Here is a 15,786-nt window from a genome sequence, read left to right as displayed (position 1 = left end):
GGAGGGAGTGTCCCCGGGCACCAGGGAGGAGGGTCAAGGCTAACCAGCAGGAGTGGAACTCAGGTCAGGTCTCAAGCATATTAAACTCCTGGGCTCTTTGAAAAGCATAATGCCCTCGCAACAGTCCTAGAGACAAGTTTATGGCCCTTTTGTCCTTTTTATAAACTCAGAGAAGCCACCAGCTCCTAGGAGCCATGCCAGGAAGAAAGGGGAGGCCTAAAGTCAGCCCTGTCACCCACTAAGAGCAAAACAAGCTGTGCTGGTGAGCACAAAGGGGAGGACAGAAGCAGGCCCACACTGTCCCTGCCCCATGCTGGACCAAATCCTCTGCTCCTGGGGACTGGGAGCAGGCCCTGCCTGTCACCAGCTGTGGGGCTGAGTCAGAAAACCCCAAGTCACACCTGGATGCTGCTCCAGCCTCAGGATGCCAGTGCCCTGAGGAGCACAGGTGTCCTTCTGTCGGTGTGGTGCTTGGCAGCCACAAGCCACTGTCAACGGAAAGTGACACTGAGGTCAGAGCATCTCTGGGGCAACTGGGGTGTCCTCTGAATATGTGTCTCTGAATTCTAGCATGACTGAGGGGGCAGAACTCTGAAATTGCCTTATTCACTACTTCCTCAGGAACCCAGTGATCCAGGGAGGTTGGTACAGGTGCCAAAGTCCACTCAGTAAGGCGCTAACAGGGCTGTGTGCAGAGCGCAGTTCTCCTTACCCCGGTCTTGTGTGCTTTCTTTGGGATGACAACTCCCCGCCTGATTTTGAAGCATCAAGCAAAATATGTTTGCTTGTTCATTTTTTTCCCATGTCCTGCTAACCTACCTCAGTGATTTCAATTAATGATATTTTTTCCAGCACTGGGGATCGAACCCACAGGCATTCTGTCTCTGAGCTACGCTTGCCGCCCTATTTTTTATTTCTTTATTTTTGAAGCAGGGTCTAAGTTGCAGAGGGCCTCACTAAGGAGCTGAAGCTGGCTGCTAACCTACATTCTTCCTGTCTCAGCCTCCCAAGTACTGGGATTACAAGCATACACCACCATGCCCAGCTGCCACTGTCTTTTTGAAGGAGGTTATAAGGGTTATTTGTTTTTTCTTCTGCCCAGAGTTATAAACTTCTAGAAATATATGCAGCTGCCCTGTCTGCAAAGCCAGTATTTTTAGCTGCCCTTACTGTTTTCAATTTAGGCTTATCAAGAATGATTTAGGATTAACAATGTCATAATCTTCAGATAGATTCAGTCTCTAGTCTTTTGAGATTACAAAAGCCATTGGAGACAGTTTGAAAAGTCCCAATCCACCATTGTCAAAACATCAGTGTCTTATCCACTGGCCAGAGGAGAACCGCCACTCACCCCAGGACCCAGGCTAGGTGGAGACTAGCACATCCTCCCATGTCCATTCCCGGCTGCATACCTCCTATCCAACTTTGCACACCCCGTGCCCCAGGAGGATGCAGCCCTGGCAGCAGAAAGCGCATTCAAAATTGACCTGCAGTTTTGCCCATGGCCTCAAATATTTCACTTTTCCATGGTATTTTTCTCAACTTTTTCATGGAGACAATTCAGGCCAACCCAGAGCCAGGAAGGAACAAGCTATAGAAGAGAGTCCCATGGTGACGAGGACCAAGCAATCCTTTGCTCACAGCGTGCTAGAGACTAGACTGGTCCCAGTCTAATGTCCTCCATCACCACCTCCCGGCTCCAACTGTGCTGCAGCCACTGTGGACAGAACCTTCAAAGCCACCAGGAATGCCCAAGTTGAGATGAGGCAGGAGCGGTGAGCAGGCAGCCCCAACAGGAAGGGGGAAATTCTCAGGGATCGCATGGTCTCCCCCATTAGGAAGGTCTCCTCCTAGACACGGGGGGGGGGGAGGTTGTGGTATAAAGAAGGGGCTCTCTGCAGCTACTATTCTTCCCCAGGATGCAGGAGGAAACAGTGGCTGAGACAGAGGCGCACAATGGCCTTTCCCAGAGCCCAGCACCCTCCCCAAAGAGGTCTGGGGTGTAGCTCAGTAGAGCACTTGCCTGGCATGCATGAGGCTCTGGGTTTGGTCCCCAAAACTGCAAAAATAAACAAAAGAAAATCAGCCTGGGCTATAAATTCAGGACTTGGGAGGCTGAGACGGGGGAACCACAGGTTCGAGGACAGTCTCACCAATTAGTAACCTAGTGAGGCCCTGATTAAAAAATAAAAAATAAAAAGGGCTGCGGTTGGGGGTTTTATCTTGAAGGTGAAATGCCCCTGTGTTCAATTCCCAGTACCAAAAATAAAATAAAAATTTAAAGCTGGGCCTATGCATGTTGCTCAGGGATAGAGCCCTTGCCTAACATGTATAAGGCCTTGGGTTCAATCTCCAACACTACAGAAACAAACAACAAAAAAAACAAAACACCGCCCTGCTGGCCTCTCCCTCTGAGCCAGGCCTCTTTATTCACCAGCTTGTTCTCACTTTCACCCCATGACCCTACACTCCAAAGCTGGCAGGCTGGCCTGGCTCAAAATACCATTTATACCATGCCATAAGAGCTCCCCGCTTCCCACGACAGCCAATCTAAATTTGAGACGTGCCCTGTGACTGAAGGTCAGTCCTTCAACCTCTGTTGAAGGGAAGAATTCATTTTGTGTAGATGTAAAACAAAAGAGATCTAACTTTAAGAATGTAAATCGAATCATTTTAGAAGTGTCTGTAAGCCCAAAGGCACTCTGACCACCTCTCTTTGTGGCCTGTGTTGGGATTTCAGCATCCTACTGAAGCCAAGTCCTCGCCTCCCCTTACACCACCTGAGCATGCGCTCCAGTCTAGATGGCCGGCTCCCTGCCCCTCAGTCCCTGGGCGAGCCCCACTCCACCTCTGTGCACACACTGCGCCCCGCCCTTGCTCACCGTCTCTTCTCACTGGGTTTATTTTAGTTCCACTAGTTTTATAGCTCTCAAGGAGTCTCACCTCCCCCTTGGGACTTCTCCAGCCCACATGCAGCCCTGAGTTCTTGGAACCCTGTTGCCTCGATTACAGCTACTTGCACCTATTCCAGTGCTTAATTCTTCCACTGTAATTTTATAAAAATCCATCCTCTCTCCCCAGCGTGTGTCTCGCATTTGCCTAAGTATCTGCCAATCAGGTTCAGCCCAACTTGGGTTCTTCGAAGGGTGCTCAGACAGTTAATTGACAGCAGCCAAAATGTAACTTGATGAAAATGGTAATTGACAAGTCCTAAAAATCTATGGGGCTCAGGTGACATCCCAGGGAAGTGGAGCTTTTGAGCCCCCAGAGAAAAATCCCAGACCCGTCCTGGCTGCTCTGGCAGGACCGTGGAGGCAAGCCTGTGAGTTGCTGCAGGGTGGGGCAGGTTCAGCCATGCAAGGCAGAGGAAAGAACCTGACAGCCAGTGCCAGGGGGGGCTCTGCCGGCACCCAGGTGGGGGCCCGAGCAGGCACCCTCCCCGCTCAAGTCAGAAGTATGAAGGCCACCAGAAGTACTCCAAGGCTCCTTTTCACTCTTACTTGGAAACACAGTATGTCTAGGAGGCCAGGAAGAACTTCCCCCAGGGAAAGAGGGGAAACCAACCTCCAGGAAGGACGCTTCTTGCCAACCAGATGGACCCGCTTTACTTGTGTGAGTTGGGAAAGGTACCTCTGCTCTCACAGTGAGCTCAGCCGGCCCCCACCCTTGGCTGTGCATTGACAGGCCTGTCAAGGGTGCGTTACCAAGGCAACCAGTACTTGTTCACCCGCATGGCAGTCTCCTGGAAGAATTTCTGACCCATTCAAGGAAAGTGAAATTCTAGCAAAAATCATATTTTATTATATCAGTGGTTTCTTGCCAACTTGGTTTCGTTAACTGTGGTTTTGAGATTATTCGGTGTCTGATTTATAAGCTAAACTTTGAAAGCAGGTATCTGTTTTCATATGTATTGCTTAAGCTTATTTTGAATTTTTTTTGGGGGGGGTACTGAGGACTGACCCAGAGGCATTCTACTTCCAAGATATACCCTAGTCCTCTTTTTTTTTTTTTAATTCTTTGTTTTGAAACAGGGTTTCACTAAGTTGCAGAGGGCCACACTATGTAGCTGAGGCTGTGGTCCTCCTGTCTCAGCCTCCCAAGTACTGGGATTAGAAGCATGCACCATCATGGCCGCTATTTTGAAATTTAAAGAGAAGGCCGATCTCGGGTCTTTCCTCTCTTGAGTTCTAATGTCACACAGAGGGTGGCTCTGGACTCAGACTTGGGACTCAGTTCAGGCTCCTTTTCTTATTAGCTGGGTGACCTTGGGCAAGGTACTGAATGTCTCGGTTTTCTCATCTGTAACCTGGCAATGACGGCACACTCCATCCTAAGGGGGGGGGGGCTGGTATGTACAGTCAGTCCTTTGTATCTGCATGTTTTATATCACAGGTTCAATGAACTGCACATCAAAAATATGTTTTAAAAATGTGTCTATACTGAACATATCTAGGCTTTCCTTGTCATTATTCCTTAAACATAGTTACTTAATAGGATTTATATTAAATTAGGTATTAAAGTCATCAAGAGATAGTTTAAAACATACAGGAGACTGCACATGGGTTTGTGCAAATATATTATTTTATAAAAGGAACTTAAACATCTGCAGATTTGGGTTCTCAGAGAGGTCGGGGTGGGGGTCCTTGGAAAAGTATATGTCAGTGCTTGGCATGGGGCTAGACTGTTCTAAGGACCTTATTCAATGCATGTCATTTGATGCGGTCCTCAAACGGTAATGCCTCCAGTACCTGGCAGAGTTGAACAGCTCTGCCCTCTCTCAAGACAGGCACCTGCATTCTGGACTTCCAAGAAACTCAAGTAAATTCCAAGGAGCCTGAGCAGCATGCAGTAAAAAATAACCAAGCACGTAAAGAAAGAAGATATCCATGAGCCAGAATGATCAGGAAAAATAATAGAGCAGAAACAGATCACAAAGTCTCTGGATATTGAAATTGCCAATAAAAACTGCTATGTTTTCAAAACTAATACATCCTCGAGTTTTTTATAGGCACCCCAAATAATATAATAATTGCAAAATTGGTAAAGAACTCAATGTAAATTTGAGAACTGAAATCCCTCATTTTCAAGTTTTTCAATGATCAACTTTAACAGCAAATTCGACACAGCTAAACAGGAATGAACAGACTAAAGGTGTCATCACAAAATACTTAGAATGCAGCACAGAAAATGATGGTTATGGTGGAAGAGAGGTTAGGAAATGCCCTACATGAATGAGCGAGCCTAAAAGACAGGGAGGAAAAGGGCAGGTGGGGGCCCAAGCAGGTACCCTCTGTGCCTTTTGACATAGACGCTGTGTTTTGAGACCTATTGGTTGAGAATTCATGAAAACTCATGAAAGCCACTGAACCACAGAGTTAGGATACAATACAAATACCAGGCAAGGGAGACTCATAGAGAAGTTGATAAACTAGCAAACAAACATACGATATAGACAGTGGTGGTATATTTTTCCAAAAGATGGCCATGTTTCCTTCCATCTGTCAGCCCTTTAATAATGCAACTTGTTATTCCTCCCAAAAAGCTGTGAAGGGCGTCGATTTCCTTCCAGCCCAGCCCTGTAATTTGTATTAACCAACAAAAATAGCAGAAATGACTTTGGGGCCGAAGCATTAGAAGGCCTTGTGGCAGCTGGGCAGGGTGGTGCACTCCTACAGTCCCAGTACTTGGGAGGCTAAGACTGGAGGTTTACTGGTTTGAGGCCAGCAGTGAGACCCTGTTTCAAAATAAGAAATAAAATAGAAGGCTGGGGAAATAGATCAGAGGTAGAACCTGCCTGAGTTCAATCTCTAGTACCACATGGAGGAGGAGAAAAAGAAGTCCACCTCATGGCTTCAATTTGTTCTTTTAGGCCTTGAGGAACCATGTAAAAGAGTTCGGGCTGCCCACATAGAAAGGCAGGCAATGTGGAGGAACACCGAGACCCCAGTTTACAATACCATGTCCCCAGACATTTCATTTGAGAGCCTCCAAGTCAATCCCAGAGGACTCTATGTGCAAACAAGGTGTCCCTGCTGGGGGTCTTTGCAAAGTGCAGATTCAGCAGATTGTGAGTAAATAGAATGGGGCTACTATAAAACACCAAGATTTTGTGCACTTTGCTATGTGGCAAAACATAGCTATGACATAGAAGACCAACAAAATAAAAAATTAGTTATTTGAAAATATCAACAGTCGACAAAATTCTAAAAAGAATCAGAAAAAAGAGGGTTGGGGATGTAGCTCAGTGGTAAAGCACATATTTAGCAAGCACAAGATTCTGGATTCAGTCCCCAGCACCTGTCCCCAACCAAAAAGAAAAAAGAAAAAAAGAAAGCAAGAAAGAAGGAAATAAAGAGGAAAATGTCACAATTAACTAGTAATAAAAAGGGGAGCATGACTATAGAAGATGCAAACATTGAAGAGATAGTAAAAGAAATCATATATAGTTTTACGCCAAAAACACAGTAATTTACTTAAAATAGCCAGGTGTGATGGTACACGCTTGTAATCCCAGCATTCAGGAAGCTGAGAACAGAGGATTGCAATTTATGGACAGTGAGACCCTTCATGACTCAGTGAGACCCTGTTTCAAAATTGAAAAGACTAAAAAAATAGGACTGGGGGCGTAGCTGTAGAAAGAGAGGCACTTTCAGGAGGGTGCAGTGGTGAACGCCAGCACTTAGGAGGCTGAGAAAGAAGGATCATAGCTTCAAGGCTATTGTGCAGTAACTTAAACAGAGCCTGCTTTAAAAGTTAAAAAAAATAAAGAGGGCTGGGGGTATAGCTCAGTGGTTTAATTACCAGGATCACAGAAAGAGAGAGAAAAGAAAGAGTGAGAGCAAGAGAGAAAGGAAGGAAGGGAAGAAGGGAGGGAGGGAGGGAGGGAGAGGAAAGGCGGGAGGGCCCTGGATTCAATACCCAATGCCATAGAAAAAGAAAGGAAGGAAAAAAGTCAGTTTCATAAATACATACATATATGTGTATATATTATATATGTATATATACACACACAAAAGGTGGGGATGCAAAAAGATAGAATGCTTACAGAGGAAAATTTAGTAATATCTAACAAAACTATACTTGTTTACCTTGTGACCCAGAAATCCCAGTTCTAGGAATTTATGCTGAACTCTATGTCCAACAACGTGAAAGAGACATATGTATACGATTGTCCATGTCAGCAGTATTTGTAATAGCAAAATATTAGAGAAACCTAAACGCCCGTGTGGGTAGGCTAGAGGCATAGCAAAGGCACCTCGTGGAATATCTGCAGCTGCAAAAACTATGAAAATTTCTGAACTTCCAAGACATGACTTTGGGACCTAAAGTTAAGAGAAAAAAATCAAGATGCAAAAAGTGTACAGTAGATTATCTCTTAAGAAAAATTAAGAGTGTATTTTAAAAAGCAAAGGATATGAAACCAATGAAACTGGTTACCTACAAGATAGAACTGGAATGGAAAGTCTAAAGAAGGGGACAGAAACTCTCTGTGTGCATCTTTTCACATGGTTTAACTGTGGAACCAGAACTAAGGTAAAATCAACAGGAAACCCTAAACTAAACAGACAAGCTTAACTTGTCAATCATATGACCACAGCACAAAGGGAACAAAAGAAATAAAGGACTGAATCCAAGTGAATCTTTTTGTGTGTGTGCAGCAATAGGGATTTAATCCAGGGGCATTCTGTATCCGAGCTATACCTCAGCTTTATTTTATTTTTTTTATTTTGAAACAGTCTCACTAAGTTGCTGAGACTCTTACTAAATTACTGAGTCTGGCCTCAAACCTGTGGTCCTCCTATCTGAGCCTCTCAAGTGCTAGGATTACAGGCATATGCCACCATGCATGGCTTAACCTAAGTGATTTTGAACATAATATTTTAATTGATATATTGATTCAGATTATATGCCCATTATTGTAAGGGAAAAAGTATAGCAAAAGAATTTTGAACTTCATTTCTTGGTGGAGATATTTTAATTGCAACTCCAATATTATAATGTATGGATTGTAGAATATAGCTATGAATAAATTCATCAACACATTTCATAACTCTGATTTGCACTGGGGAAGGATAACAATATAAAGTAGGGGGTGGAAATAAAATAGCCCAGTTCTAACTAAAATTAAAAATATATGTATAAATTCACTGGCTTTTTTTTAAAGAAACTTATATTTCTGAGCTGTCACCAAAAGGTTCTAGACATAGTAACACTCCAGCCACAATGGACGTCCCTAGCACCCAGGCATGGATGGGTTCCTAAGTAACATCCCTTACCAACTAGCACTTTGAAGAAAAAAGTTAATCCAGGGGTGGGGCAGAAGAAATGTGAAGCTAGCCTGGAGTAGTTTGTGCCATGAAGTTCAAGCGAAAGAGGCTAAAGCACAACTCTAGACTTAAAGAGTTTGCAAATGCAGGACAAACAAATGAAACATGTAGTTTCTAATGAAAATAATAAGCAAGGACTGAAAATTAATAAAAAGTCATGTAATTCCCCACATTATCACATTAAAGGAGTAAATCACAAATCCTCTCAATAAATGCTGAAGGAGTAGATATAATTCCACATCCACTTCAGATTTTGAAAAAGAAGTGTCTTTGCAAATCAAGAATAAAGTCGAACTGCCTCAGTCTCACAGGAGTACAGGTTGAGTATTTCTTATCTGAAATGCCTGAGGCCAGAAATGTTTCAGGTGTCAGTTTCCAGAAATGCTTCAAAATCTAAGATGTTTCTTTGCTCACAAAAATTTTGGAGCATTTCAGACTTTGGATTTTTCAGATTAGGAATACTCAAACCATATCTACAAAAACATCCTACATGAACACAATACTTACTGGTGAGAAACACATTCCTTTAAACTTGGAAATAATATAAAAATACCTACAACCATTTCATCCATGAAAATTGTAGACCAGGTACCAGTCAGCACAGTAAGGTACAAAAAAGAAATAAGAGGCAGATAGGTTGAAAAGGAGAAGACAAAACCATTATTATCAGAAAGATATCATATCCAGAAGATCTCAGAGAATAGGTAGATCAATTAAAATTTGAAAGAATTTAGTTGAATCTTTTTTTTAAAAAATCAACATGTAAAATCAGTATTTCTATATATCTAAAATAAACATTTTCAAAAGAAAAATTTAAGAATCTATTTGCTATACAACAAAAAATATAGGCCTAGAAATACAACGAACAAAATATGTACAGTACCTCAAAAGAGAAAACGAAGTCATCACAGAAGATCTAAATACATAGCCATGGTTTTCAAAACTCAATATTATAAAGATATATATTTTCAACTTGATTCATAGAGTTCAATGCAATATTTATCAAAATCCCAACATGTTTACTTGGTAGCTTTATAGTCAAATTGATATGAAAAGTCAGAGCCAAGACACTTTTAAACAAGAAAGAGAAATAGACTTCTGGTGTCAAGTAGCAGAACTTACTATAAAACTGTAGAGTTAAGACAATGCCTGCATTAGCACAGGGATACACAAATGGATGAACCAAGCAAAAGAGGGCTCTAGACCACTTGGAAGCAGGCGTGAACTTCATCTGTGATCAGAGGTGGCTTTTCAGACCAGTGGGAGAGGGATGAAGGCAAAGCTCGGCGATAGAGCATTTGTCTTGTGCACACGATGCCCTGAATTCAGTCTCAGAACCCTACCCCACCCCACAAAAAAGTGGTGGGAAACTATTTGCTTTTTAATAAATGGAGAGGAAACAATTGGGTATATGTATGAGAAAAAAACACGTAAAATTGGGTTCCTCTCTTACACGGTTCACAAACGTCAGTTGCAGATGTATTGGAATTGACCCGAGAACAGTGACTGTATTAAGTTTTTAGAAAGAAATATAGGAGCTCTTCATAATCTCGAAGAAAGAGACGGAGTTCTTAAATAAGACACACAGAGCACAGATAATAAAAAAGATTAAAAATGCATATACTTTGGAATAGAGACAGCATATACAAGCAACAACAGCTAAGCCGTGTATATTAGAATTCTGACTTACAATCTGTGGCCATCGGCCCAGATGGTCAGGACTTGATTAACAACTGCCATATTCTCTATTTTTGTGTTCCTGTTTCCAACTCGGGTCCGGGCAGAGAAAGCCAAATCCACTCCTCAAGTGAATCCCTTAAGATGCCTGGCTCTTCCTTAGCTTGTCTCGGCTTCCCTGGGCCAATAGCCTACAATCAGAGCAAACCCAGAGCCTTCCCTTTTTCTACCAGAAAGCTCCATTCCCCTGCCCACCTTTAGGTCTCTGCCTGAGGTGTGTCATGGCTCGCTCTAGCAAGCTCTGAAAGAACAGACTCTGTTCATTCTCATCTGGGTGGTCTCCACTGACTTCCACAAAATTGAGAATTTTGCTCACCACAGATAAAGGCTCCATAGAGAGCACAGAAGGACAAGCTTTGGACTGGGAGAACATATTGCCACCAAAGAGCCCGTGCGCAGCAGACGCGGGGAACTCCTAAAAATCCGTGGGAAGAGATTCATTTATAGAAAAATGGGGAAGAGGCTTGAGGGAAAGAGAAACTCAAATGATCAATAAACATGAGGAAACTCCTTGGCTTCCTTAGTAATTAGAAAACCAAAACACCATATAAGGTAAACATGGCAGGCACTCTCATCCTCCTGAGGCTCCTTGAGGGGGCTGGCTTGCCCCAGCTGAGCAGAGAACTTGGGGGAGGATCCCAGGAAGATCAGGCCCATGCCCTGAACCTCCTTTACCTCTGGAGGCTTAAGGGCAACTGCCTTCCTGCCCCAAGCCCAGGCCTCTCATCTGGAAAGGGAGAGAGACCATGCTCATGGCCCTTTCAGTTCAAAGATTCTGCCTTCCCCAACCAAGGGAGAACCAGGGATGGGAGGAGGGGAGGAGAGCTCATGAGCTGTAGCCTCAGGATGAATCAGAGCCCAGCTGACAGCCCCACACAGTTCAATCAAGGCTCAGTAAGCTGCTCCATAGAACCACAGAATGTGGGCAGTCCTTTAGAATTTATCATCAGAATAATCACATCTTTTTTTTTCATACTGGAGATTGAACATACTGGAGATTGAGCCGGACGTGGTGGTGCACGCTTGTAATCCCAGCATATGGGGAGGCTGAGACCAGAGAGGATCACAGTTCACGGACAGCCTCAGCTAGTGAGGCCCTTTGCAACTCAGTGAGACCTTGTTTCAAAAATAAAATGACTAAAAAGTAGGGCTGGGAGTGTAGCTCAGAGGTACAGTTCCCCTGGGTTCCATCCCCAGTACCACAACACACACACATGCGCACACCCACACACAATATACTTCCAGTTCTACTTTTAATTTTGAAACAATGTCGAAGTTGCTGAGGCTGGCCTCAAACCTACCATGCTTGAACCTACAATGCTCCCGCTTAGTATCTCCATTTCAAAGATGGAAACCATCAATGTCCAGGAGGTAGAGTTTGCCCAGGGCCACACAGCACAAGGATCTAGAATGTGCCTCTTTGTGACTCTCCACCTGTGGCCTTCCCCACCACGGTATCGTAGTGCATGGTGTTCCTCACCTCTCCCAAGCCCTGCCCCTCATCCCACAGCCTTTGGGATACTTATATACCTTCAGTCACCTCCACCTCCTATCTGGCAAGAGGCCAGCCAGTCTTCTTGTGTTTAAACTGTTCATTTTGTGTTGTGCTCCATCGAAAGGGCATTGTGCCCCTAACCTCCTGGCCTAAGCACTAGAGGACCCAGCAGGGTCAAAGCATCGGTGTCTCTGAGCAAAAAGGCACTTACCCTGGCTTAGCAGCAGCAGCAGCAGCCCCATGAGAAAAGCACCTGGATGCAGCCCCATGCCAGAGTACTCCCAGCGTCTCAGGCCTCTGGGCAAACGGCTTCCTTCCGCAGACGAATGGGCTAGCACGCCTCCTCCTGCTTTTATACTCCTGAGATATGATAGTGCACCTCTCATAAATTTTACCGTGTTCACCTTTGAAAGAAGGCAGTGGTAAATGATAAATATAATATTGACATTGGGCAGAAGGAAAAAAAAGCCCAGCAGGTAGAAGTACTTTGTGACAACTGTAAACTATAAAGCCACCCCGAATGCAAGTTCTGAGTCAGAAACACGCTCCCACCGTGTCTCGGGAGTGCCACCAAATTGTGCGGTGCACCCCCTTACCCCCGCCTCCAAACCCATGGGAGGCTAGAGGTGTAGGGCCGACGTGCGCACAACACTTTTATTGTCTGCATGTTGAATTGAGAGATGCAAGCCAGAGAGGTGAGGCGTGGGACTGAGCTGGACACCATCAGCAATTTCCTTTGGGGCTGGGTCTAAGCTGGGCAGACCAGGCTGCAACTGGAAGTCTGAGAAATGAAATACCCTTGAGGATCAAAGTTTCCTCCCTCCCCTCCAAGTATGTTTAAATCCCCCTTGACTTGCAGCCACCCCGGAGACCGCGGCCTGAGAGCAAAACTTCCCAGGATCCAGCTGGGAGTCCCATGCTGGCTCCCTTTCCCCTACCCAGATCTTGCTGCCTTGGCTGACCTGGACATTTGTTCATATTTTTAAAGCCATGGTTATAAGTTTTCTTGTCTTGAGTTGAAAGCAAAGCCCAAGCGGGCAGCCCCGTTCCTCATAAATTCCCCCATCCTAGGATGTCATCATCCTTTCTCAGCTGCTCAGCAGAAGGTGATGTGGTGACATGAAAGGAGCCCTGCCAAAGCTTAGCCTCAGCCTCAGGACCACGCATGGACCTTGGGCTGGGCCAGAGGGCGTGGGCACCACCACACTAGCCCTGTTGGACAATGGCTAGTCCCAGGGCCTGGGAGAAAAGGAAGAAGAAAATGTGCTTATGGCCCAGGTCATCTGAGCACAGACACTCCCAGGCACCTGGCCACTTGACTGCCCATGAGGTCAGTGAGAGACCCAGAGCGGCTGTGCCACCATTAGGGTGTCAGGCGTCCTCCCAGCTGGTGCCACCCGCGGCTTTGAGGAGCATCGCCGAGCCTGCTGGTGCGGAATGAGCATCCACAGGTTCCGGCTCATGCTCAGGCAGGCTGGAGCAGGGCGGAGGCAAGGGCAACCTGGTTCTGCATTCGTGTGCTCAGTCCTGCCTCTGACTGCTGCTCTGACTGGCCACCACATCCTCTAATCTCTTTCCTGACCTAATCTCTTTTCTTTAAAAACGTTATTATTTGTGGTACTGAGGATTGAACCCAGAGGCATTCTACCTTCTAAGTATACTCCCAATCTATTATTTTTTAAAATTTTATTCATTTATTTATTCATTTTGTGTGGTCCTAGGGATGGAACCCAGAGTCTTTCTACCTCCGGCTATACTCCCAGACCTATTTTCTATTTGGAAACAGGTTGTCACTAAGTTGCAGAGAGCCTCACTAAGGAGCTAAGGCTAGCTTTGAACCTGTGAGATCCTCCTGTCTCAGCCTCCCGAATACTGGGATTACAAGAGTACGTCACCACAACTGGCTTTTTATTTTTTTCGGTACTGGGGATGGAACCTAGGGGCATTCTACATCCAGGCTACACCCCCAGCCGTATTTTTTATTCTTTATTTTGAAACCGGGTCTCACTGAGTTGCAAAGGGCCTCACTAGCTGAAGCTGTCCTTGTCGAACCGCAATTCTCCTGTCTCATCCTCCTAATGCTGGGATTATTTTTATTTTGAAACAAGGTCTCACTAAGTTAAGGAGGGCCAAAGTAACTCAGGCTGAACCTGAGATCCTCCTGTCTCAGCCTCCTAATTACTGGGATTACAAGCATGCGCCATCAGCCCAGCTAAAAACATTTTTGATCTCTGAGAGGCACTTGTATGGACAGACTGAACTGGCAGGGTCTCTGAGCCCCATCAGTGCGTCAAGGAATTCTCGGCATCTGGGGAGCAGTGGGGGACATCATTTCTTGGGCATTCTTGCCAGGCCCTGTGGTGCTTGCTTCACGTGTGTGAGCTTTGCGGGCACCTACTAGCTGTGCGTCTAGGAACTGCTGGGAACACGGGGGGAAAGCTGTCATCCAAAGTCAAAAGGAACTCTGGCAATTGTCTATGAACTTAAAATTTTTTTGTACTAGGGAATGAACCCAACAGCCTGAGCTACATACATCCATAGCCCTATAAATATATATATATATATATATATATATATATATATATATATATATTTTTTTTTTTTTTTAAATTTTGAAACAGAGTCTCGATGAGGCTGGTCTTAAACCTGCAATTCTCCTGTCTTAGCCTACCCAGTATTGGGATTACAGGAATACACCACCACGCCCAATATATAATCTTTTGTTCTCTAATTTTTTTTTTTTACTATAAAGTGTGTTTAAGGAGGTGAGTCCTAAAGAAGCAAAGATACTCCATTCCAGATTTTAGCAACAATCAGTAGGCATGAGAAAGACACAGAAGGGTGAATCTACACCTTTAAGCAATGGAAGTGTGCGCCTTGTTCAGAATTCTCCTAGGTGACTCCAAAACTAACAGTTGCTGCTTCCCACCATTCCACAAGGGGCGCTAGACCAGGGCTCTGGCTCAAAGCCCATATGGATTAAAGCAGGATTGGCCTTGGAAAAGGATTCTTCAAATTTAAGGATACAATTCACTGAATTTAATTTGGTGAATGATTAGCCCTTCTAAAATGAAAAATACTACAAAATATCTGAGATTGTTGAATATGATAATTATAAGCAATGTACTGTGGAAACTTCTCTTAGCTATGTGTAATGATACATATATATATATATATATATAATCTTCCTTCCTTTTCTTCTTTCTTTCCTTTCTTCTTTCTTTCTTTTGGTCCTGGGGATTGAATCCAGAGACATTATGCATCTGAGCTACATCCCAGCCCTATTTTTATACTTCATTTTGAAACAAGGTCTCATTAAGTTGCAGGCCTCACTAAGTAGCTAAGGCTAGCCACAAACCTGAGATCCTGTCAAAGCTCCCAATTACTGAGATTCCAAGAGTGTGCCACCATATCTGGCTTAACAATATGTATTTCTTAAATGTGGGTCATAGTTGAAAATTTTGAAAGCAACTATCTTGTGGTAGATCCACAAAGAAATCCCTAAGCTTTGATAAAAATAAAAACTTAAGCCGGGCGTGGTGGCGCACACTTGTAATCCCCGTGCTTGGGAGGCGAGACAGGAGAATTGTGCAGGTTCGAAGCCAGCTGCACTGGCTTAAGAGACCGTTTCCAAATAAAAATATAAAAAATAGATCTGGGAGTGTAGCCCGGAGGTAGAAGGGCTTCCAGGAACCCCAGTACCACCAAAAAATAAAAATAAAAATAAAAAATAAATAAAACTTTCCAGCCGGGCGTGGTGGTGCACGCTTGTAATCCCAGCACTCAGGAGGCCGAGACGGGAGGATCGCGGTTTGTGGACAGTCTCCGCTACTGAGACTCTCTGCAACTCAGTGAGACCCTGTTTCAAAATAAAGAGTAAAAAATAGAACTGGGGGTGTAGCATGGAGATAGAATGCTCCTGGTTTCCATCCCCAGACCCACAAAAAATTATTTTAAAAAATGTAAACCCAGCATTTGGGAGGCTGAGACACGAGGATCGTGGTTTGCAGACAGCCTCAGCTACAACTTAGTGAGGCTTTGCAACTCAGTGAGACCCTGTTTCAAAATAAAGAATAAAAAATGGGCTGGGGGTGTAGCTCCAAGGTAGAATGTCCCTGGGTTCCATCCCCAGTACCACAAATAAATAAATAAATAAAATAAAACTTTCCCTGGCCCCATTTAAATATTTGAGAACTGGGATCTGGCCATGGATGTGCAAGCCTGTAA

At 44.4% G+C, this 15,786-nt stretch overlaps 1 protein-coding gene across 1 annotated transcript in view; it reads right to left on the bottom strand.

The window, feature by feature from the left end:
* The window catches only part of LOC308273937 (phospholipase B1, membrane-associated-like), a gene marked incomplete at both ends in the record, with an annotated part of 150,002 nt that extends 138,174 nt beyond the window's left edge, over window positions 1-11,828 (bottom strand). The window contains 2 exons of the mRNA XM_080711344.1: window positions 402-488; window positions 11,771-11,828. Coding sequence (XP_080567470.1) covers window positions 402-488; window positions 11,771-11,828 — 145 coding nt within the window. The remainder of the gene's footprint in view (window positions 1-401; window positions 489-11,770) is intronic.
* Window positions 11,829-15,786: the final 3,958 nt, after the last annotated feature.

The sequence above is a fragment of the Muscardinus avellanarius genome, assembly GCF_963383645.1.
Source record: "Muscardinus avellanarius genome assembly, chromosome: 15".
In the NCBI taxonomy this organism is placed as follows: Eukaryota; Metazoa; Chordata; class Mammalia; order Rodentia; family Gliridae; genus Muscardinus; species Muscardinus avellanarius.
The sequence above is the reverse complement of the archived record's forward strand: the minus strand, read 5'-3'. Positions and strand labels throughout refer to the sequence as shown.